The sequence below is a fragment of the Acanthisitta chloris genome, unplaced genomic scaffold, assembly GCF_000695815.1.
Source record: "Acanthisitta chloris isolate BGI_N310 unplaced genomic scaffold, ASM69581v1 scaffold24576, whole genome shotgun sequence".
NCBI classification, from domain to species: domain Eukaryota; kingdom Metazoa; phylum Chordata; class Aves; order Passeriformes; family Acanthisittidae; genus Acanthisitta; species Acanthisitta chloris.
Genome location: NW_008680072.1, coordinates 1 through 26,707, shown reverse-complemented (window position 1 = coordinate 26,707; position 26,707 = coordinate 1). Strand labels below are relative to the sequence as shown.

Here is a 26,707-nt window from a genome sequence, read left to right as displayed (position 1 = left end):
CTGGGCCTTGTAGATTATGTAGTATAAACCTCCCTACTCCTTGGCTTTCATGTTATATGCTTCTTTAACTTAGGTGCATAACTAAAGATGTAAGTCACTTAGAAGCTTGTTTTTTGAATGTTTTTGAAGCAAATTCTGAGAAAATTTGTTAAAGGTTATGTCAGGGCTCAGTTTCACTCCTGACTTCTATACACGTTCTTCTACTAAAAAAAAATAATGGTAGCTTTTATAATATAGTTTCCTTTTGCCAAAAGTTTGGTAGAAGAACAAAACATACTGTGTGAGGAAGAACGATTACTCAGCAAACTAAATGCAGTTTTAAGCACTAATCAAAGTGCTATTTTGGTCCAATTATTGATAATCAGAAGGTAAGCATAACACTAACAAGACATTACACTTTGAAGTTCTCTAGTCCCTCTGACTTGAGGCTAAATAGGGCTAAGGCTTAGCTCAACACCTGAAACTGAAGCAATGCTAGTCCTAAAAAAGTGAATCCTCAGATGGTCAACTAAAAGCCATTCCTTTACAGCCATCAAAACTGTTAATTGCAGCCAAGACTAACAATAGCTCCAGTGTGATGCTTAGTGCAATAATGGGACTGAATCTTATGCAACATCACTGTCAGCCTCAGCATGTTCAACAGCACACACATTATACTTGTGTGATGTTAACAGTTACATAACAGAACCAGTTAGTGTCTTGACTGATATTTACTTTAGCACCTTTTTTTTTTTTTTAATTACTTCAAAATACTGAGAATTTAATATATTAAATTCTGGTAGTTTTCAGCCTCACTACATCATCGAAACTCCCACCTTTGTGATTCTTAGATAAAAGCTGTTCTACTCAAGGCCCAGTCTTCCTCCTCACCCATAAACAAATCTTATATTCATCCATAAACATCTCTTGTATTCTTCAGTCCCCTGAGATGAATATGGGTATTATTAAGCATCACGCGATGTCCAACTTTGAGAATGTCTCAAATACCATAATAAAATAATTAAGTATTATTTTAAACATAACCAAAATCTATTTCCAAATTTCTTCTAAAGATCCATTCATTTTTCAAAGTTAAAGGAAATTGCAGCTAGAAGTTTATTCCAAGCTTACAGAAAGCAATGGGCTTATTTCCAGGCAGTTCAATTTCCAGGCAGTTAAACTCAGGATACATCATTTAGTTTCAGAAAATATGATTTAGCAAAGGATGGATGAGCAAATTTACATGCAGTTTCCTGGAGTACTATTTTTTTATTGCCATAATTTTAGGACTCCAGCACTGATCTTTTAGGATAGTATAGACAGGAACCCTAAACAGAGAAATACTTCAAATGCTCCCAAACCTCTTTTCCTCCAAATATTCAATATCCTGCAGAAAATACGTGAATTACGGAGATAATTTCCCTTTGGTAGGAAGCCCCTCTGCTATTTAAGCAACCACAATGTGCAGACATACCCAATTGCAGCCAGCGTAAGACGAGTGTGTAACTGAGGTGTGGTCGAAGTTGTTGTTGTTGTCAGAGAGCCCTCAGTTCCACTCTTCTCCCAGTCAAAAGGGTCACTTTCAATAACCCCAAATGTTTTCATGCTGTTGTCAAACACAGACATGAGAAGCTGAAAATTAAGAAAAAAGTTAATAAGCTCCATTTTTGTCTAAGAGACCAAGCAATTAAGAAATATCCTACTGTAACAGTGACAACAATTTTCAAAAGACATAGTTCTTTATATTAACCATTTCCCATTTTTGAAGATTTCAGTCAAGATATACAAAGTTCTGTTTTATTTTTGAAAAAAATCCACGAACATCTGTGTTTTTATCAGGAATGAGGCAAAGATGTACCACAGACTTCCATAAAAAACAGAAGTACCACACATAGAGGATCATGACTACCATGACAGTATACAATGGCTCTCCAGAAAAAGCGAAACGAAAATATTTGGTAACACCAAGAAACCAAGGACATGAATGAGAAGTATGCAGGGAAGGCTACTGACTTGCTAATTCATACATTTTTGTCATTAAGGACCGTGTATCATTTAATTTATAGAATGCTGACTGAAATACTGAAAAAATTTCCACAATCTCCTTTGGCATATCATTTGGCAACCTAAAACAGATGGGAAGTTGATGATTTTTCTTGTATAGAGTGGTCGCACCCATTTAATCCTTCTTCTCAAGAACTTTCCATTTGCCACCGGTCCCAGACAGTACAGAAATCCTACTGAAGTGCACAAAGCCATAGTTCACTCTGTCCCATACATACTCTGTTTTATTCCCTTCTTCCTGTAAACCTTAAGCATTGTCTCTGAGGGAATTCTTAACATCATCCTTCTTTAAATCGCTTCATTAATTTCTGCTACAATGCAGAAATGTGTGTTCAAATATCTGAATAAAATAAACACCTGACATAGTCAAATCAAATGTGGACTTTGAGCCTATGTAATAAACTTTTTAGATTGTAAACTCTTTGAATCAGGGATATGGTGACCAGGGATGCACATACATTCTTGTTCAGTGCCCACTCCTAAGTACAAACAAAGAATGACACATACTGAAGGCATGAACAGCATCACTGCAAACACTACTTAAGAGAAACCAGAGTTTAAAAGACCATTCTCACCACTCTAAATATAATCATCCTGCTCTGGTCTAAAGCACAGGAGGAAGACTGGGTTGTAAGGCTCAGGCTGCAGATGCACAACTGCAAATGTTCCATGACCTACTACAGAATTGTAAATAACTGGGCTGCCTCTACCATGGAAAAACTCTGTCCTGCTATCACATTAATTGCCAAGTGCATATGCTGTGTAAGATAGAAGCAAACCACAGGAAAAGGTTTTGCAAAAATATGCCTGTGTATATGCTTTATCCTTCAGGACATATAATGTAAATAAAACATGTTTATCAACCTATAATCAAGGTTTTTCTATGCAACATCAAAATTTCTGCAATCAGTCATTTTTCCCACAGGAAAAAAATAAATCTGATGCATCTTCATAACTAGGCATACAAAAAATTGAAAACATAGGATAAATTGAAAAACAGGATAAATTCCATGGACCAGAAAAGGAAAACAAAAAAAAAAAAAAATCAAGATATTTATTTTTCAGGAATGCTAAACATTTCCTGTATTTGTAATAAGACTTTTTTTTTACATTTGAATTTTTGCACAAATATTGATTTATTTTGTAAATATGCAGAAGAACATACCAGTACATTTAGAGAAATCTACTTACTAACAGAAAATTAGTCATCTCTTGTGATTTTCAGTTCTTGTTTCAATTCTTACGTATCCTGATTTCTCTGCTAATTTTACCAAGTAAAGCACAGGAATTGCTCTTATCAAAGTTACAATTCCAAACTTAGTCAGAATTATTCATTAATTCAGCTTGCACACCAACAGAAAACCATTCCTCCTGGTTTCAGGGAGTTAGTGAGTTGAACAAATGCACAGAGGAAGACACATAACACTAGTGGGAAGCTGGCAGGAACATGTGTTTCTGGGAGCCAGAGGGAAGGCACACAGGGACAACTTGTCATGGTGTGCTATTAGATCAGTTCACTCTCTCCCACTGTTTGTCAGACTGAAAAAACTCTCAGTCTCTCCCTCCCTGCTTTTTCTGAGCATTCCTCTGCTGCTTTCCACAAACTGGTATAGAAAAAAGTTCTATATTTATTGTTTAATCATGGGTCAACACTAATTGAGTAAGACATATTTTACAGCATATCTTCTCAGCACTTATCATCTTATCACCAAGCAGAGATTGCCCATTTCAGAAGACAATACACTCTGAAACAAAAAAAAAATGACTAGTTTTCTAGTGATCTCCTTAGGCAATACTTCAGTCTTAAAAACCCACCACGAGTGCATGTCATGCTCTAGCTTTAGGTGTTCAGTTACAGACTTTGAAAAACTGCCAGAATGACTGTTCCTGAGAGAAGAATCTGATCAATTTAACTTACGGAGCATCCGCCAGAGGCTATGATAGTAGGATAGCTCCCAATACTAACAGAAAACTTACTGAAAAGCACCGGTCAATTGTTTTTAGAAACTTCACAGTCTTATGCCTCCGAAATGGAAAAAGATTACACCTTTGAACGACAAATTTTCTGTGGCACCAGATGGTCATTAAAATAACTTTGTGGTGGCACAATCCATAGTAACTACCAAGACTACACAATGAAATCAAAGTAAATTGAACATGAAACAGCATAACATTCTCCTATTTATAAATTAGAAAGACAGAACAGTAAAAGTGTTTACCTGGTAATCAGGCTTTGTAAAGTAATCTAAATTAGAAATGTGATCCAGAAAGACATTGAATTCTTGAGGAAGATGTTTCAACATAAGTCTGTGTTCATACCTTTCTTTAATGGAGCCCACCTGCTCCTAGGAGTAAAGTAACACAACAACATTAACCAACATTCTCTGTTACAACATACTCAAACTATAGGTTACAACCATTCAATACACTACTAGCCAGAAAGACAGGACAGTACATTACACTGAATACTACTGAGGAAGGCCATTCTACGTCAGATAGCAAGGTAAGATATTCTGTCATTGCCCTCAGAACAATTGCAAAATAATGTGCAATTTCAATAGGAAAAGCCATTTAATTTTATGCTGTTTATTGGGGACTAAATACTCCAACCCTTCCAAAAAGTATGTTTTAAAGATTTAAATATCCTGTTGCATCATCTGAAGTTCAGCCACTTTTTTTAGTGGTCATGTAAGTTGAGTAAATCAAAACCAAAAAGGAGACACTACCTATTTATTGCATTGTCATCTACCAAAGCATAAACCACATTAGCAAGTAACCTGGTCTCAAAAGAAGTTGCAAGAAGCAGTAACAGATTAATTAGATGTTTCTTTGCATACCTCACCTATGATATATGGCTACAGGCACTACTGCATATTACCTGATTCATTCTGTTCACCAGCAAAAGAAATGCCCATTTCACAAATAATCAAAACAGATAAGAAATTCTAAATGTGTGACGGGTGAAACAACGTACTCAACTGAAAGCGTGAATAATAAAATAAATGGCAAATATACACTTAATTTTGCCTTTTAAAATATTCTCAAACTAGAAGTATAATCTACTTCCTGCCTAGAACAATTTGTAAAATTTGATTGCTTTTTATACCATGACACCAGCAACAAGAACTAACACTAAAAAACACTTGAAAATGTAATGTTGAAATTAATGAACCAGTGATTCCTAGTGGAATCTTTATCACAGCATTTGCCTTCAATCGAGAACTAAATCTCCTTTGTGGTCTCTGGTTTCACCTCTAGGTTTACCTTATCTTTTATTTTTCTCCAAGGCAGTTGCCCAACCACAAATTCCACCAACATGTAGAAGAGTGACCAGAGGTCATCATGCCGACCCATTTCCTGTGAAAAAGAAGTATTATTCTAACACGTATTATAAATACCTAAGACAAGGGAAGATAAATTCTTTACTGTCTGAGATTTAAATTATTATATACAACATATAATACACTCTATACTGCAGAACAAGTTTAATGAAATCCAGCAACTATTTTAAGGAGAAACATACAAGTAAATTTCCATGAAAGACACAGATAAACAAAAGTTGAAGTGTGTTAAACAACATTGGACTCTCTACACTGAGAGAGTTGTTTATTCACGTTTCTTTAGCATATGATGCCAAGACAACATACTGGACATTATATACTTCATAAAACTCAGTAACTTGACCATTTATTAAATTACAATACCATTGAACACCAAAGGTAAAACCGCTTATGTATACAATAAAGATTTTTTTATCCTCAACTACTGTGTACTATCCTTTTACAAAATGTGTATTATTTTCTACATAATAAATGCGCAGATAACAATACAAAAAAGAAAATTAATCCTAACTGCACTACTGACTGCTTTCAGCTCCATGAGATGGGTATGATACAGATTGAGATACTCACTCTGTTTCTATGAGCATTGATGGAGGCATATCGTACCGTTCCTCGAAAACCAGCAACAGCTCGCGGCTGTCAAAGAATAGAAAAAGAAAAGGTTCTCACTATCAGAAATAAACCCTCTGACTACTTAAGTTGGCATCTACAAAGTGAGTATGCAGCCACAATACATCTGAGACTTTGATTTCAGTTTAACGTGTTTCTACAAGTTCTCAGTGGAAAACCAAGTAGGCACCACAAAGTGGCATATGTCATGGGTTTTCTTACCTATGTGATGATTTTTAAACTATGATCTATTTATGTCAGTTTTTTTCTCCAGAGGCATCATGTCCTGTTTACCTCATCCCTCAAAAAACTTATATGGTAGAACTATTCCTATTTTTTCTCCAATAACAAAATTATTTCTTAGTTTTAACTTTTAGAAGTTCAGTGGTTTAAATTCTGACAGGATCTACACCACAATGACTTTTTTTATGATTTTATGTGGTATGAACATACAACCAGTCATTTCTTGAAATGTGTTAGTAATATTTTCATGAATTATTTTCTGAACTAGCAAACCGATCAAGTTTTTGAGACATTGCAAAAGCAAAGAAAGCCATGAGAAAGTCTGAAAGCCATGGATGAACAATAAATAGCAAAGGCTGCACTACAGACACCAATTTAAAATATTTCTTTCTTTTCTAGTCTCTGAAAACCAGCATTTCCTCGCTGACACTCTAGATATTGTATGACCATAAGTCAGTTGGTGCTTTATAGTCACAGAATATATTTTTCCTTCTTTCCTTCAAATAAAATATTACAGAAAGAATTATAAAATTGATAACAGTTATAATTAGTAGATATTTACCATTTTTTAAAAAATCAAACCGTGGTGTTATTACTTTGCCCAAGATGGCTATTCAATCCATGCTACCCCCTTAATTAATCATTCTGTATAGACAGAACTGCCAGAGCTGCTAAATTTTCTTTCTTTCAAGCAGTCTTATCTTCGCAATCAATAGTTCTTTTTGTTTCCTCTAACAATGAACATAAGAAGCTTCAATTATCCACCTAACCTCTGACTTGTACATAAAGAAGTATTGGTTATCTGTCTGCTTGCCCAAGACTCAAGATAATTCTTAAGATTTCTTTTAAAAATTGCCCAATACACTGAAAGGTCTGGTCTGATATACACACAAAGATAACCACAATACAAAATTATCGCTTTATGAAAATAAAACACTTCAGTCTCTCCCTACCTATACATATAGGTACAATATTTTTCTTATCCACCAAGAGACACTATACACAGCTATCATTTAAATATAGCAGGAGCTGTCATTACTGTCACTAACTCTATCAACTGAATCCAGCAGCAATGTCTTTGAAAAAAGGATTCAATAGCCCATATAATCAGTGCATATAATACAATGAGAGCTGAACCAGCAGTAGTTAAGGCAGCAAATATTTTCTAGGATGTGCTTAACGTGAAGAGGTTCTTAGATGATATTCCATAAATCTTAGTTTAGCATGTTATCATAAAGTTTAAATCATGCTTGGAACACATTTTGTGTTCAGTTCAATCTTCTATCTGACTTGTTACTACCTTTAATCTTATATCATGTTCCTTACTGAACATTAGCCTGAAATGAAGCATAACACTGTAGCTGCAGAAATGTAACAGTACTATGCAATTACAAAAAGAATAGCTCAAAATGCTTTGGAACTGCTATATTTCAGAAGAAACTAAATTTTTCAAAAAAAGTACATAAATCTCCTTAGTAGTTCTGTAGACTGGCAAACTATCCAACTAAGAATAATACAGCATCACTGCCAACACAGTCAAAATACAGATAAATTTACAGGAAAAAAAAAGCCATTTAATGGATAGCGCTTCCACAGAAGGGCACTGGAGCTTAACTTTAAAACAGCTGAAAACACAAATTCCATAAATCCCAAGAGCATACAGTTTCAGAAGATGAAACTAAACGCTTACTGTCTTCAGCCTCTAGTATGAATATTAAACAGGAAGGACATATTCAATTTTACCACGTTAAACATTTCCATTCTTCTGAGAATAATGACAAATATGAAAATGAGGTTTTTATTTCCAGCACGACAACTTCAATTTCTAATTGATAACTAGGACAAAAATGCTCCAGTCACTTGACAAAGCAATAAAAAAAGACTAAGAAACGCCATATGAAAATGAAATCATTCCATTCAGTTTGCAAAAACTAAAAATCTGACCTATTCCAGTTCAGCCCTGGGGGATAAAAGTCCATATGAGGAATTTTATCGTGCATCAACTCAAATGCTTTTGAATGTAAAAGTCACTGCTATCCTTATTTGTCCTACGATAATTTCAATTATGTGAAAAACACCTGGATGGGAAGGGAGAGAGGGGGGGAAAAAAAAAAAAGTGCATGAATATTGCTGCCATCTATGAGCTTATCATGAAATGAATTTTTAATTCTTTACCCCAGCAAGGATACCTAAATCCATTTATTATTTCTTGCCTTAAAGTACAGTTTGTGTATATATATATATATATACATACATATATATGGCTTAAAAGCATACGTAACTCTGTTACATTTTAGGACACAATGAAGCACCTCTTAGTAATGCAGCTGGTGGTATTACAATGCCACACAACAATAAATTAATTCTACCATGTCACTATCAACATGAATGGTGGTTCTCTGTAGGTCAAATCAAGTTTGCCCAATTCAGCGTAGAACTTTGAGAGACTTCTGAGCATTTGCAAAACTTCTGAACCTGTTTCAGAGCTCTTCATGCATCTCACATCTCACACAGCAAAAGAGAAGTATTACAGCCAATAACAGCAACTTCATGAATGATGCACTGCATTTTTACAGATAAAATCCCCCTCTGCTATTACTGATCATCTTACTTTGTTTCTGGACACCTCCAAAACATACTTTGCAAATCCCCAGACTGCAGAATATTGTTTTACTTATTGCTGTAAGTAAAAATTCTACAGTTGCTCTGTATTATGGGAAACTCTGAGATCTTAGCAGACTGAAGAATCAAGACCTTGATTTTTAACTGTTTATTTAGCATTTATAATGATAGTTCCATATATTAAAGAGCTGCATAAATCCAGAAGTAGACTATTTCAGCAGCAGATTTATTTTCAACTATGGATAAGAAGCAAAAGGCCTCAAGCAAGCTACTGTACATACATGTACCTTCTTCCAAGTTCTCCCCTTCCCATCCACAGAAGCAGGAGGCAGGTTGGGGATGTGAGCAAGAGGCTGTGTGGTACTTAGTTGCCAGCTGAGGTTCAACCATGACAATAAAATAATACATTTTCCTTCTTTTCTTTTAAACTATACCAAGTAATTTTTCATAACTTAGCAGAGAATTTAGCCCATAGCTCAGAAAGAACTGGAAAGTAAAGTTTTCGTTTTGATTTTGGTTTGCTTCTATTTTCATCAGGACACAAATTTTACTGGACCAAACCATCTGCCTTTCCACTACAATAGCTTTTAATTTCAGACAAATACGACAGCTGTCAAAGACTTCCAGTTCCTGCAAGTTTAATGAAAATTGGTGATTAAAGTCAGAACCCAAATTAGTACATCAGCACAGAGACAGACAGTTAAAATTCAATTAAAATGGCTCACATCCATCTTAAGAGACACCAATCAGTTGGTCAACCAGCATGAATTTTAGATGGCAAGTTAAGCCCATGCCTAGTCCCAAAATTACAAATAGTACAACTATGTACTGGTCAGAAAGGCAGTGTAGGGTGTAGTATGAAGCTAAAAAAAGTAAGAAATTTGGAGGACGTAAGGGAAGCAGTACAACAAAACCATTGGAAAACAGCAAGTTTCACCGTTCATAGAGTAAGTTCTTTCAAAGATAAGATCAAATCTCAGAAAAAAATATTTCTTTGTTCACTTAGAGGACATGAAGGAAAAAATTCAGGAGTATGTACAGGCTACTTAAAAATGATATGTTTACATCTTACATTGAATGTGGTATTATACAATAATTTCTTTTCTACAAAACTCAAAGTTATAAAGAAAATGTAACTCTGCAATAATGTGTCAGATTCTTCAACAGAACTTCGTTTAGTGAAATAAGCTGGGTTTTTTAAGGAGTCCATTTTTGAAAAAGGTCTCAACTACCAAATGCTTAGCTCAGGATTTAGAAGGTAACCTTGCAAACCTCACCTATCTCCAAAAGTATGTGTAATGTAGTCTGACTGATGCAGATTTAGTGAAGAAAAGCTGAAAATATAGTTTTAAAAATATTTAGTCTTCTGACATTTCCTTTGTTCTACAACAGCAAAATGTACACAATTTAATTTAATAGACATGGAAAGGCAGAAGTGGCCTATCATAGGAAGGGATAGTCAGGTTTCCAAAAAATTTACTCCAATCTTCTCTTCCAACACTACTTTTGAATCATTATTTATTAATAAAAATATTTATTTTAGAAACAAAGAACATACAGTAAATAGTTTTAACTCTATTTTCAGGAGCTTTCTGCATTCTATTTGGCAGCTGAATTATATCCCAAACATGTCTATTGCTCATTCTTTTACTTTTAGTTGTGCCACAACAGCTGAACTGATTTTGCTAATTGCTGCAAAACACACAATAAGTGTAACAACATTATTCGAATAAAGATTTACACATTCAAAATTTTAAATATTCATTTGCTTAGGATTTCTTGTTCATTCTATGCCTTTCTGCTGATTTATAGAGAGTTCAATAGAAATTTATTATTTACTTCTAATGTTTTGCAATCACAGATCGAGTCTTTGCGTGAAGTGCTGAAGACAAGCAAAGAGATGTGGCTATTGTCCACAGAAAGCTGGTAACAATGAAAAACTGGACATAGTTTAGCCAAACCACAACACTTTGCTAGGAAGAAATTCTTTACTCGGAGGGTGGTGAAACACTGAGGTAGGTTGCTGATAGAGGCTGTAGATGCCCCATTCCTACAAGTGCTCAAGGTTAGATATGGTTCTGAGCAACCTGGTCTAGTGAATGCCATGCCTGCCCACACATGGGGGTTGAAACTAAATGATCTTTAAGGTCCCTTCCAAACCAAACCATTCTATGATTCCACGTGTTCAGTGCTTCTTCACATTAATTTCTGCCTTTGTTAGACAAACATGGAAGAAATAAATTTTTTTAAAGAAAAGTCTGATTTTAGGATTGCCCAGTTACAGACATTTCATCCTGGGAACTTCTGTCAAATTTTACCACATGCAGGTCTTTGCTTTGCAACCAATTAGTACTGCGATCAGTACACCATGCATAGCTTTTAGGCAATTGCTGAGGGGGAATAGTAACTTTTTGTCTCTTCCTTGTTCCAAATAATTATGTTGCAAGATAATGGTGTGTTCACTTAAAGAGACAACATATAAAAAGTCTACTCTAAAGTATATCAATGTGCAAAAGCCTCAGAGGACTATTATACAAATGAGCTTAATAACACATGCATTTCTTCCTTCATCACAGAATCACTTAGGTTGGAAAAGAGCTCTGAGATCATTGAGTCCAACCATTAACTCAGGACTACCAAGTCCACCACTAAACCATGTCCCCAAGTGCTAAATCCACACATCTTTTAAATAACTCCAGGAATGGTGACTCAACCACTTCTGGGCAGCCTGTTACAGTGCTTGACTATCACACTGCCCATAGTTTGAATCCTTCTATGACACTAAGGAGCAGAGGTTGATGGTGCTATCAGTTTGGTACAGCAGTAAGGAAGAGAACCCTTTGCTGAGCCTGAGCAGATTAGCCCTGTGTGAGCACTGGAAGGCTCTTTAGTGCTTCTTGTGCACTGAATTTTTCAAGCCTGATAATGACGTAGCTCTTGCTTCATGTCACAAGGTGCCTTCATGCTAAGCTTGAGAATGAATGCTGAACTACTCAAGTTCTTGGATGTTTCCAAAATAGGTTAGGGAAAGGATAAAACAGGATTATCTTCAGGTTCAAACTGTTCCTTGTAACATATCATGTATAGTACCACGGCACCCACAGAAACACTTCTTTGTCACATTCAGCACCTGCAGCCAGGACAGCAACAGTCTAACTACACAGTAGTGCAACTATTAGTGAGACATCACTCCAGTAAGCTCTACTAACACAAGAGTGCCACAGAAAAGAGGAGGCTGAAGAGAAGTTGTTGTAATAATTGGTAAGAAAACAACCTAAGGATTGATGAAAATTTTATCAGAAGCGAGAAGGCACGTGGATAAATTTTAGAGAAGCTTGCAAGTTTCAGTGAGAAGATGATTTACTGACAACTTGCAGGGAAAAATGACACGAAGAAAAGGAGCTCAAAATTATATTGCAAGTTTAAATGACAGTATTTGCTAAATATGAGACAGGCAGTACAGCTGAAACATGAAAATATTTCAAGAGGAAAAATAAATATGATTTTCTTTGTTTAGGTGTACACATGCAATCTTCAACTAATCACATCCCTCTCTAAGGTACTGTCAGGAACTGAGAGAAAACATGACGGAGAAATGATAGCACAAGGTAAATGCCAGCAACAAAATGCTTCTCAACAGGATGATGCAACCACTGAACAGTACATTTAACAGAATGACATGGACCATTACCCTGCAGCACTGAGCTTTCAACAGTTTTAGTCAGGTATGGAAGAGATATCTTTTTAGACCAGTTAACATAATTTAGCCAATTATTTATTATATGCTTGATATGGTGCACTAAGAATTTAAACAGTTCCCTAGAATCTTTCTGTACTATTTAATTATTTGTCATATATTCCCCTGCCATATAATACTGTAGTCATAAACACGTCCTAGTTGCCCTTGGATTTTTGCTTTAATCTGTGTCACCCAAAACAGAAATGTATCAAGGAACTGCTGAAGATACAATGTATCTTCCTGCTCTTTAACAAAAACCAAATCAATTTCACAATTTTCTGGAGCTGACCGAGATGCTGCCAATCATTTAAATGTAACAGGTGGTCTCATTTTAATCCAGGTTTTAATCTGAATGCAAAGTTCAGCAACTATTCTGGAACAACCTCCAACATACAGACTCTTATTTAGAATAAACTAATGCAATCGAGGTATTATTCAGTAGTCACTAACACAAATTCTAAATCATCACTGGTACCAGAGCGAACAAAGAAAACTGCACCAGTTTTAGTCAGTACTATCTGTGCACCACTTCTAAGTCCTTTTTCTTAAAGTTCTATCAATGTTTGCTGTTCAGGCTATAACAAAATTTATGTGAAAAGGAGACTGAGAAACATATATAATTTTTAATTAAAAATCCATTTTTAAACAGTCTGTTGGTCCAAACTGTCTTCAGAGAGGACAGTGATCACTTTGCTTACAACAGTGTAGTTTTACCACTGTTTTTAAAACTATCCCCTTTTTTCCCCCCATCATAAAAAACATTTAATGGATATAGCTTCCATTCTTTCAGTGCCATAAAAACAATGTGCTCTTCCAAACACAGGAATAAACAATCTGCAATTCTTCTGCCAAGATGACAGGAGGCAAGGCAGAATAAGATGGGAGTGTTCTCTAGTCTTCCTCAGCAATCAACACAATGCATAACTATTCCCAAATATTCACAAGTAAAAAAGAAAATGAAAAAACAAATATACAAGAAATTTATACCTTCTGTCCCAGTATTTAACTGCAGTGCAATAGGTTTCTAAAAGTTTCAAAATAGCTGTAATACGCTTTGATAACTACCAACACACTTCTATGCACTATTCTGTGTAAAGTGGATTGGGTTGGGGGGTGGGGGGTGTTAATTTTTTTATTGGTCTTTGTGTGTTTTGGGTTTTGTTTGTTGAGGGTTTTTTAAGAATTCAGCTTCTTAAAGTACATTTCTAGGACACCACCTGTCACCCTAAACTGAAACTTGAAGATAAAATCTTCGGAACCTGAGGGCACTGAAGAACGGCAAGAAGGACTCAGCTGATTTTGTACATAAACACCTGAACAGAGTAACAAGCTCATTTTTTGATGTGAACAGATTTGTAACTGCTTCCCTAGACAATAAAAAGATCTAACATTTGCATTCACAATGCTTTCACTGCATTTTTCTGAGGGTCAGACTGCATAGCAGTGGTCAGAGACAATTTTTATTACTGACAGGTCACCAGTAAAGAGCATGAGTAATGACTCAGAAAATTTTGGTTGATACTCTGTTGCCTTTGGATTTCAATAGTTTTGTTAATGTTTAGAGTAAGTTCTGTGACTCCTTTAACACAAAGCATATCAGAAAAAAAACAGTGCTACATTTTCTAGCTGTTCTAAAACCAGGACATCCCAGCTTGGTGAGGTTTAAGACTTCAAATTTCCAGGTTAAACAAAAAATAAAATCTATCAAGTTAGATGTAAAATACTGTAAACCTCCTTAATATATGTTCAAAGAATGTAATTCTGATTTTTTACTTATTTTCAAATACATCCAGGAAAATTTAGAAACTTGAAATTAAGGTCATGCTAAAAAAACCTACAAGCCTGAGAACTCTGATGAAGCTCTTGGTTTTGTTTAAATAACTGAAGAATGACCTAAAATCTAGTCACTGGGACTGGCTATTATCTGAACAATTCTTTAGGCTGCCAGTCAGTGAGACCTGTATACTGAGTAGAAAAACACTGATGTTTTAGATAAAAAGCTTTTATCTAAACACCACTAATTGTGTTATTCCCTAGCTTTGTCTCCTCAGCTTGCATACATATTATCTTCTTTGTAAAACAAATATAATGCAATTATTTATAATTTGCAGTCCACATAAAAAAAAGACCACAAAAATAGATTTTTAAAAGAATTATGACCTAAAATTCTTTTTTAAAGGTTAATATCCTTATAAGAGCAAAGACTAACAGCTTCTTTTTTCTTTTATTTTGCTTTCTTTATATTAAATTTAATAGTACCTCAAAGAACAGTTGTGGTTATCATTCACTTTGAAACAGGAGTGATGACAACTGCCTAAGAGCTAGCTGCAGCACTGATGATGTTAAGAATGCAAATGTCCTTCAGATTTTGTCCCTCAAGGTTTTCTATTTCTGTATGCCAGCTGACACCTTCACTTTCCATTTTCACCATGTAAATAGAGACATGGAAATTGAATGCTGTATGAACTTAGGTTTGCATTCAAAAAGAATCATTTATTCTGTGCCCCAAGAAAAAAACCAGATGCTAGTACTACTCACTTCAGCTGTCTCTAAGGCAATGACAAACAAAATGGTAGGTACTACACTCTCAAAAAGCCGTAAATGTTAGACTATGAATCTCATACTAAATTTGAATCCTGCTAAATGTATTTGTTTGATGATTAAAGTCTCTCCACCATTAAATTCTAATTACCCTGCTTTGCAGTAATCAATTCTTATTTACACTATTAATTCAATTATTAGCTTCCTCTCTCCAACAATTTATTTGTTTGCTCGTTTCATCCTTCCTTCTTCTAACAGTCTACATTATCCCCAGCAGTTTTTGTTTTCCTTCCCACACTCAATTTTCTCTCTTCTGATCTTTTCCATCACCTCCCACCAATTATCATTTCCTTATCAACTTCCATTCTATAATTTAATTCTACATCTACTCCAAATACTTAGATCCCAGTAATGTCCTCAACACGTAAAATTTAGTTTCAGAAGCCTATACACTAACACTATTGTACAAGTTTCCATATTCTTCATCCCATTCCCAGCTACACATATATCACTGTCCAAGCTTGCCCAAGTGAGTAATTGGTCAAAATATGTTCCAAACCAAAAAAAAAACCCAGGGTGCAAACCACTGAGAACAAACCATAGTTGCAGAAAAGTTTCTTCATGTGCCATTTGTTTATGTTTTTCACGGTTTAGAACAGACCGATGCTTTACTTTTTAGGCACTACATTTGTTATGTATTTTATATATTGGCATGTATTTTATATATTGGTATGCATTTTCACTCTAATAAAATAGTACTAGATCTTCAATGCACACGAATCCATGTACGGAAAAAAAACCACATCAAAAACAGAGATGAAAACTGCCCACTGTAAATAATGAACTATATGTTAATAGACTGAACACATTTCCAAAGATCTTATCTGCAAGAGCTATACCTTTTTCTGTTTCTCTTAGAGAGATGAAGTGGCAGAATAGGTACACTTCATCTGTACTCTAAGGCATGTAACACTAGTACTACCTACATCTAGAATATGCTATTTAAATTCTAGATCTTGGCTGAAAAGTTTTAAGTTTTTTCATTACATATTTAAGTCAGAGCAAGTTCTTCAGCTAATAAAACAAGGTTAAGTAAATTGAACGGAAAATATAAAATAACATTACATATGCTTTCATTTTTAAACAAGTGTGGATTATTCTACACCCTTCCAAGCAACACTATGATACAGATTCGCTGTTACCTTTCTTTCGTCTTTCACAATCCCACAAGCTGCAATAAATATTTGGTTTTGATCTTTATGTTCTAACCATGGAAAAGTGTCAGATCATACAACTTAACAAACTGCAGCTCTTCACTACTTTCTCCAACATGTTCATACATTTTACAAATATGTTATTACTGAGATCAAAGAGAGAGGGATATGTCTGTTTTAAGTTAGCTCCTCACAGGCATAGTCATTCAGACAGCTCAAGACAGGACAACCTTGTTAAAATTAATCCATTTAAAAATTAGCAGTTATAACTGTTATATTTTATGGTAATCATTCTGCAAGAGAAGTATCTGTAGCAAGAAAAACTATGTAAAGCAATGTTTTTGCTTTGTATGTTATGTTAATCTATTTTTCTTTCACAGTTTTGAAGATTCACCAACTGAAGCAGACCACTGTAGTAGAATGATACTACAATAAAAAAGCCTGCAACTACAACTAATTAATTTTAAGGCTAATACTTGGAGTGAGTGGGAAACTGTTGACTGAATAACCTGAGATAATTTAAAAACTCTAGGGCCTTAACATGAGCAATAAAAGGTATTTGCTTTTGGCAGTATGTTCAGACACCGGAGCAGACTAATAAAGCTTGAACTCAAACATTTTCATTACGTAAAACCATTCCTCAAAATACTCCTTCCCAGAATTTCCTGAAATGAACTCTTACTTCCATTTATAAAGAGGAGTGATATTTTCCCACAAGAAAATGTTGAACTTAAAATTACAGCTCACATAATAGTTACAGAATACCAGAAAACATTAGTCCTCCTTTAACAGTTGCTGTATTACTTTTATAACCAATTCTACCCCTTTTCACCAACAGATTACTACCTACACAGTTGAAATGTGAAAATAAGACCTAGAAACTGCGTTCAATTTGTAGGGAAGGGAATAAAGACACTTACAATGAAAATATTTGGAAAATATACTGGAGCTGTATTATTTCATGGTTTTCTGAAAATGAGTTCTGATATTGATGAAGAAATGACATAGTTCTAGAGTGAGGCTATAAAAGGCTATTTGAACTGCAATGTGAGGAAAGAAGTTTATGTAAAAAAAGAAAAAAAGTCAATGACAGAAGCACCAAAGAAACCAGGAAGAATAAGGAGGAAATTTGAAACTAGTTTTTAGAAACACAAAGCATATACTTCTATATTTTTATCAATTTATTCCCAGTTTTAAAAACTCGTGGAACTCCTCTGCCCTTTAACTCCACGCAATCCAACTGCTTGTACTAAAAGCTTGGATCAGATGGAATGGATGACCCAAACAACACATAATTAGCTAGGTCCCCAAGTTAATAAATGAGGAAAACCTAACTGATGATTCACATGAAATATCTGCTTCTCTTCTTAGTTATTTCTGTCTCTCAGTTATGTAAAAAACAGTGCATCCTACAGCAGCAGTTCACAGAAAAACTGCTGTTGCTTACTGGTTTCAAAAGCTTAAGCTTTTCATGAAGAAAGGACTTTGGGGGTTACAAAAATGTGGAATAAAGATGACATTAATATCTACAGAAGCAACCTCTTTGATTCCATCATATTCTTGGTGGACAAACTACAATGTATCTCATTGAAGTCTTACCTTTTTCGTTTCAAAATCAGTTTTACTGTCATCTGGCTGCTGCAAAGGTCACTTTAGATAATCTAATTCAAGAGTGGAAAATCATGCTAATATAAATCCCACTGGGGAAAAAACAGTGAAATGGGCTGAAAACTACGCGCTCCTCAATTCTTTAAAGAGATAGTCCACATGTGACACTCCAAAATGAATTTTTTTAAAAATACTATTTTCTGAGAAGCTTTTCAAAGTAAATCTGCATTTTTCAAAGCAGTATTTAGATAGAAGCAGCTACAGATGAATGGACTCCCCAGCAGATTATTTCAATGGTGCTAAATCATCACAGAGTCTGACATTAAGATGGGTAGTATGAAGATGACATCATCTCTGAAAATGACACTGAGATGTCTTCAGAAATGGGCAAACTCTGGGGTATTCTTTAGTATGGAAATATGGCATGGCATTAGTTTTGATGGTCTTCAACAAGGGTTCCTCATTCTAAGCCCTCTGCCTTGACTATTCTTTCAGCTAAGATATCTAAGGAGACACCATAACTGCTCAGGAAGATAACTGACAACAGAATTCCTACCTGCAAACCTCTCTATAACAAATAACCAATAGCAGCCTGCCGTGGCTTGACCCCAGCCAGCTACCAAGCCCCACACAGCCACTTGCTCACTCCCCCAGCAGCAGGATGGGGGAAAGAATCAAAAGGGTAAAAGCTTAGAAAACTCATGGATTGAGATAAAGACAATTCAATAGAGAACGCAAAAGTTACCATAAAATTCTAATAGTCAACCATAACTAAGGAACAGGTTTATACCAACAGAGTACTAATTTTTTGAGAACATGTTTTATACATTGTCCCAGATTATCTGCAGTATATGCTGAAAAAAAAAATTGAATGAAGCTTAGAAGAAGGACAGCCTTAAGGAGAAGAACATATTAAATGTTATTAGTAAGCAAGGCCAACACTATGGCTGCTCTCTATTACAAGAGCCATTTCTAACTATTATGTACAAATAAAACTACTGCCTTCCTCCCTACCTCCCGCTTCACTCCACAAATATGGATTAAACTGTCAAAAAAGTTCTAAAGAATTTAAATTGAAGGATTACTTCAGTTACATTGGAGGGCACTGCAATGAAAAACAAAAGGCAAGAGCTGAGTTTCTACAAAAGAAAGAATAGCAGAAATACTGAATTTTCTGTTATCACCTATTTTTTCTGAAAATGCTACCATTGGTGCATACATGTATAGAATCCTGGGAATTGTTTTGTCCTTGAAATTACAGGTCAGTTCAAAAAACATTATAAGCAGCCAAACATACAGAACACAACAAGAACACTGAGAAATTAAAAATAAAAACTACTTAAAACATTTTGCTCACCTTTCCAACAGCAGCAGCCACTCTGTTGGTCCCCCCTGCTCTTTGCTTTCATTGCAGTGTCCAGCATTATGGCTGAAGGAATAGAGTACAGCAGAACCCTGCTAATTTACCTTACTAATTCAGGTACCTCGATTTGCACACTAAAAATTGCCACTTTTCCAACTTCTTAGGCAAAATAAAATTGAAAGTCCTGTGGAGATGGCTCCACCATTCACATCACATTTATAAATACATTACACTAGTCAATTAGCATTGACTAGTACATACTTACTATTACCATCAAAATGTAAAATAAAATAGCTTAATGAAGAAAATACGTTTCCTTAAAAGATCACCATGCATCATGGCACTGACTTGCTCATTTTCAGACTTTGAAATTAACAAAAGGACAGCTTGCCAGTGAATTAGAGAGGCTCTACTATACCTAAAATTGCTGTTTCCTCATTGATATGTTTTTAGCTACAATTTTCTTCAGACTGCATTCTATTGGGAATACACTAACTACACTTGACTATGTCCTCTCATATATTATAATTAGTGTCCTATCACTGTTTTAATTATTCAGACTTTCTCTTTCAGAAGATAATATATTCAGTTCAGTGTCTGATTTTTTTCTTCTCAGTTGTTTTTTTTAAATGCAGTATGTAAAATACCAAGTGAAATTCAGCTCTGGTATATTGCTCTGATATTTAATGAAAACCTATTTAGCACTTGATTTTCCAAACCAAAATATCATACATGTACACCTCTGCCTCTGAATCATTTCCAACTGTCAGCCTTCTAATACAATCAATAAATCACATGGCATTTCTGATCTGGGATGGTGTTTGTCACCTTTAATAGTTACCAGTTCAATGCAACTCCCATACTTTTCCAGAAGAAAAGACAGCATACTACTGCAGTCAAGTATTCTAATTTCAACTGTGAAAAATTCTTACTGGTCTGACATCGCCACATGAGTTGGTAAATTGCCGTGCCAAGCCAAAATCCAGCATATAACACTTCCTACAGGTGCTAGGAAAACGTCCCATTGCGAAGTTCGACTAGAAAGAAAAAAAATCACAGGTAACAGATAAATACACACAGGTTTCAATATGTTCTTGCATTAATGCAGTAATACAATCATAGAAAATTCATATCCCACTTCTCTATACTTCCTTTCATATTTTCAGTTCTACTGAACTCCTATTAAATTTGAAGAAAATGTTAAGAAGAACAGACATCCAACTTAGCATATCTGAACTGCGGCCTTATATTGTCTGAAGAGATTGTCATCTTACTTTGTCACTAGAATATATTGATTTTTAGCAGGAAGTTTCCAATCATGTCACCCACTCACACATTTTGATTTGCACATTTCAAAAAATTACCAACCTAGGGGCTAACAAGTTCATAAAAACTAAACAAATGCACTCATATCATAAATGCAGAATACATAATATGGAGTGCAAACTGCTTTTTCCTCTCATGGGTGAGGAAAGAACCAGGTTTAAAAAACCAACCAAACAGAGAAAAACAACAAACAAAGCCAACGAAACAGAAAGAGGTGGAAAGTCAAGAGAGAACTTATCCAGGTACTTAATTCTGAAAAGCTTCAGTAAATTTTCTTATTTGCTCTATGGATTAACATTCCGCGTTACTCCTTCAAAAAAAATTCAACAACACTACTAGTTGATGATGTTTGAACATGTGGCTGAATCGGTTCAACTCTCCCCACTGAATTCTCTTACAATGGATTACATGATATTAAAAAAAGATAGAGCTAAGAACAAGTTCTACGAAATGGAATTGAAACCACATATCTGAGCAAGTTGGAAGTTCAACACACTTAACTCTAGAAAAAACACTTCTTTTTCCATTATGTGAAACAGCAGAACAGTTCTAAATAAATCTGAAATTCAAAACCGCTTCGATGTCTAAGATCAAGGGTAAAAAACAATCAAAACTGTGAACTGAAATGAGCGTGATCAACATTACTTTTAAATGGAACAGAATTTCAGCTTTGCCTAATTCATCACAAGGAAAATAACCAATCAAGGCTTTCAAGATTTCAACTCAGCACAAAGCTTGCTTTCAGTATTATCTGTCTAGAAGTGGAATATTAAAGATAATGGACTTGTATCTTTAAGCCAGGAAAACTGCATACTAGAAAGCAATTATGTCTTCCTCTGCATGCCTAAGTCACAACATAACTCCTAAAGGGCAAGATGTCCCCAGTCCATCCTGCCAGCCATAAGGGAAAACATTTCCCATTCAAAACTTGAATTGTTTTCATCATTAAATTCTTGAGCTCCAGCTAACTCCTTCTCACCTATATCACTTGCCATTCACTACCTCTATGCTATTTCCCTATTAAATGAAGTATTTGGGATGATTCAGGGTGAATACAAGTTTTATAATATTTGCCAGGATGAAATGATGAAAATTCCCTAATGCAGGGGAAACTTATCAGAGGTTTTATGTAAACAACATTCAGCTGACAGGAAATTTAGCTATGTATGTCAGCTATAACCAGCCATATTCGCACCCCTCAGAAAACACAAAATTTGCTTGTTTTTTCCTCATTTACAAATTTTGACAGTTCAGAGTTCTAATGGTATTTTTAATACTGAGCTATATTAAAAACAGATGATGCCATTTCAGAAATAAATTCCAAGAAAAACAGAAAAAACAGAAAGAACAAAAGCATGATACTTTCAGGAAGGCACTGTCCTCATGACATATTGACAACATATTTTATTAGAATTGCACAACAAAACAACGGAATAGTTCTCTTACAGTCTGTCTTGTTTCTTAAAAATACATTAAATACAGAAAAATTGCCATTGAAGAGCTTATAAATACACCCTACAGTTAGTAACTATTTTTATAGATTTCTTATTTTACAATATTCATCGCCACTAGTCAAACTCATTACATTATATCTCATGGCAAATACTACAGGTAAGAATTGGAAGTTCTAACTAGAGAAAATTGCAAGGAGGCCTAAAGTAACTGGATACAATGATGACAAAGATCAAAGTTACTGTTGTAGCAATCCAAAATTAATTAATAGAAAAAATCCTGCCCTATCTGATGAATAAACATTCAATTTCCTATCCCTTCGCATTTCTGCATTTTAACATCTAGTATAGAACCTATTCTTATTTATGCAGCCATCCAATGACCACATCTTACTTGCCTATTTTGATTTAATGGGCAGACTTACTGGTTTTATGTCCCTGTGCAGGAATCCCACAGAATGAATACTTTCAATAGATTCCAAAATCTGCTTCCCAAGCCGCAGAGTGGTACTAATGGTGAAAGTTCCTCGAGATTGGCTGCGACGCAGATCTGCCAAGTTCCGACCCTGACCAAATTAAAAAGACATTTTCATAAAAAAAATACTAATACCAAGATTCACAGACAGCATAAGGTCTTCCTACTTCTTCTTTAACTGTTCATGGTTAACCACAGAATACTCTCAATACCTATTTTCGCATTCAAGGATAACACATCTGACCTAAATGTAATGACTCTATGTCCCCAAGTATCTCCAACACTAAATTCTTTGAAAGAACTTTTTTGAAAATATGAATCTTAGTATCTTTCTACTCTTAAGTAACATGAACCAAACTAATCTCTATCAGAAGGCTAGTATATGCACTATTTGTTAACACAGTATCTGTGTCACACCTGAAAAAAGGTCACAGATTTCTTTACACTCATCTCTTTAAGGAAAAGTATGTAATTTAATTATACATTATATTAAGCAGATGAAAAATGTACTATGTAGGATGCAACCCCATGACATCACAGAACTGTTGGTCTGCCAAAATAACAGATGACCAACAGTGTGATCTAGAGCACACTTTTTCCAGTATTCATATTCACCAAGATGACAAAGGACAAAAATACCATAACTGTAAGTACTAATCACCCATTTTATTCCTTTTCCCAGGAACGAGTCTTTCAATAAAGTCAATTAAGTATTTTCTTTTACTTGCAAAGCGTATTTTTTCACTTTTATCAAAAAAAGCCAACAAAACACACAGATTAATATAATACATTTTAGACTGATCTTCAGGTGAAGACTTAAAAGGGATGTAAATTATCTTAGAAGACATCAGAGTTCACTCTTTCAACAGTCAGGTGTTTCTCAGGATGCAAACTTTGTACTTTTTGAATTATCAATAGGATATCAAAGGATAAAAATGTAAGGATATGCTCAATATAGATTTGCTCAAGCTATGTGTTCATGATCTTCGGTTGGTTTTTTTGATCTGTCACCCTCTAAGACTATCCTGGTATTTTCACACATGCTTGCCTAATAAATCAACACATACAAGCAAGCACTGAGCTCTGTTTGATACACCAACCTGCAACTGCATGACCACATAGTTAAATCTGTCATTCCGTCCACATCCAATGAATCTACAGACATGATCTTTTCCTGAGAGAAAAAAAAGTAAATTAGCCAATAAGAATGAAATTCTGTGGTTTATTCCTTTAAATACCTAGCAAATTACTGAAAAAGATAAAGATCTCTGAAGAAATAAAACTAAGACACACACACCCCCAGTTCAAAAGCAGTAAAACTAAAGTCAGTTCTATGCACAATTAAACGTAAGTTTTCTTTCATAATATATGCAGCTCCTCTTCCACAAGAAAACATGCAAAACAACATGCCTAAATGTCCACAAAGTCAAGGCATTTTGGACTGGTTATTTTCTTACAAAGCTAATCACTTGATATAGACAATATTCCTAGCCACCATTCCTATTTTCTATAAGCTGTAGCTGCCACGATGAAAGAAAACAGTAGTAGTTCGTTGTGGGTTATGTTTTGCATCAAAAAATTGTAGAAAATGTAATTCAACTAATCTGATTTATTAATATCTTTTTCTAGAATACGATCTTTGCTGTTCTATTACAAAAGATAAATTCAGTTCGGGTACAGTGAAGCGGGGGGGGGGGGAAATCACAGTTTTGTTTAAGCTTATTTTTTAAAGCCTCCTCCTGTCCCAGGAGCAAACTGTGGAGGAGAAGTCTTGTCAAAAATAATCTTCTTATTATCCTGCACTTGTAAGTCAAAGCATAAGCCTTCTCAGGCAAACAGAGGAAAAAAGCAAGCCAAAGACTGCAGTAGGGAAACAGAAAGGAAATGCAAACTCATTGTCATTTTGCTATCTATGTTCAGCAGCTTGGAGAGAAGCTGGGACCCCTGATGACCCCACTCAGCAACAGAACAGAAAACTGTAGGGTTTAAGTCCACTTAGTTTTCTTTCCAACACCATGGAGGCTACAGCCCACAGAAAGCTGAAAGTCTCAAGTGGTCACTAAGGCCATGTAAAATTTGTGTCACCTAAAGTGTCTTCCATGAATTTCTTTACCCTTTAGATTACCAGAATGTCATAAATAAAAAAAAAAATTTAAAAGTGATAGGAGAAAAGCTACTAAAAAATCCCCAAAAAATTACTGCTTTCAAAAGGCCATTATGGCTACCTACAGATCAGAGGGGACTTTTTGCTACTGCAGCACTCATAGCTCCATCAAAACCCTAACACTTGACCCTACAGCTTCTGAATATTCTCACTTCACTTGACAGAAAAATGCTTGTCTGTTTGTTGTTTCCTCAGGAAGTTCCCTGCCATATACAACTAAAACAGGTAGGCCCATTTAAACGAAGAAAATGTTATGGGATTCACCAAAATAATTTATTTTAAAAGAAATCTCTACAATTTCTGCAAATATGTAAGTGCTAAGCTGTAAGTATTACTGCTTTTCCTTCACCTTCTCCTTCCACCCATTTGTTTAAGCAAGACAGACAATATTACAGACAATAAAATTTTATGAAGAAAAAGGATTAGCAGCAAATTTGTCAAGATGAAGTTCTGTATATTCATTGCTGCAGTTTCCGATTAATGACACCTCATCTCAGCCACTGTGTGTATGCTGAAGGAACATCTCCAGAGAAACATGAATTAGTCAGATTTTATCTGACAAATTCAGTAGAAGTGCAAAATTCCATTTGGTCAGAGAAATCCCACTTTAACTGAAGCACCAACTCCAGTTGTGTGATAAATTCTCTGGAAACTAACATCCATAAAAATTTGAGGGAACAGGAAGGACAGAAGCAGACCCTGTACACCTTATTCAAATAGCATCATCCCTCTAGTGGGGCTATACACACCTACCACAGCCTTACAGACACCTTCAGTATTTCCTCACACCTGTGAACTACCTGGCTGGGGTGCAGGGGGAGACAATGGTGGTGAACAACCATGCCCTTGGAAAACCTCCTAGGGAGGCTACTAAGCCCACAAGACATTGCCCAGGCTGCTGCAGTGTATCACTACTGCTAGCTTTATGGCCTAGACCAGCTGCAGCCCAGCACTAAATTATGCTAGAGAGCTGTAAATGAGTGAGGGAGAAGCCCGTAAGGTTGTGTGAGACGGAAACCAACTGAGTGAGTCTCACTCTCACTGAGTGAGATGTGATAAATCTGTCTTCTCCCATCTGACTGTGGGAACAGATGGCCTAACAACATGATGAAACAAAACAACCATCTGTTGCAGCAGATTTCTTTTTCTAAAGAAAGGCAAAACCAAGGAGCTTAAAGAGTTAAACAGTATTCTGCAACAATAATTGGGAGACAGCAGGGGAAGAAAAATTACTTTAAGATGTAATTGATGACTATGCGGTAATAAATGGCCATATCAGTGAACATACTCCTCCTTCATAATTAGGAGAGAAATCATACAACCACTCACATATTTAAGCATGCTTTGCTAGGTCAGGGTCTTAAAAAGACCTTCTCTGAAGTTTTGCGTTAGTCACTGTACTGTAAACCCACAATGTTATTACTCATTTTAACCCCACAATGAACGTCCACATTGTTTTAATTTTCAAAATTTCTGGAAGTAAAGAATGACCAAAAAATAGTACATCCCTGCACTTCTGCCAACAGCTACTCTCATTCCAGTTTCTCAGTTTCTGTGAAATAAGATTCTAATACACATACACTCAAAATCATGTTTATAACCCTAAGAATCTGCATAGCTCTAGCAAAGACTGGAAGAACTGCTCTGCTCAATTACACCTGTTTATTTAATTCTTTCTTAAAAGCCTGTTTCTTCATAATTTTCCCAGAAATTTTACAATAGATTTTTTCTTTAAAAATCAGATCCACACATCAAGAGACTTCTGAATGACACTGTAAACTGTCTCTCATTACAAGCTATTCATAGATCAAGCTTTCCAAATATTTGCAAGAAAAAGAATTTTTCTGACAATTATATTACATCCTCTATGGCCAAGGTAACTAGAACACCTTGAAAGTAATAGAACATAAGCCCTTTGAGAAACAGATAGTAATGATATACATACATATATATATATACACATATATA

At 35.2% G+C, this 26,707-nt stretch overlaps 1 protein-coding gene across 1 annotated transcript in view; it reads right to left on the bottom strand.

Annotated features, from left to right (window-relative positions):
• TTBK2 (tau tubulin kinase 2) overlaps positions 1–23,749 on the bottom strand; it is a gene marked incomplete at its 5' end in the record, with an annotated part of 39,194 nt that extends 15,445 nt beyond the window's left edge. The window contains 7 exons of the mRNA XM_009077588.1: positions 1,454–1,611; positions 4,263–4,388; positions 5,308–5,400; positions 5,955–6,020; positions 20,256–20,360; positions 22,526–22,666; positions 23,676–23,749. Of these exons, the coding sequence (XP_009075836.1) occupies positions 1,454–1,611; positions 4,263–4,388; positions 5,308–5,400; positions 5,955–6,020; positions 20,256–20,360; positions 22,526–22,666; positions 23,676–23,749 (763 nt within the window). The remainder of the gene's footprint in view (positions 1–1,453; positions 1,612–4,262; positions 4,389–5,307; positions 5,401–5,954; positions 6,021–20,255; positions 20,361–22,525; positions 22,667–23,675) is intronic.
• Between the last annotated feature and the right edge of the window lie 2,958 nt (positions 23,750–26,707).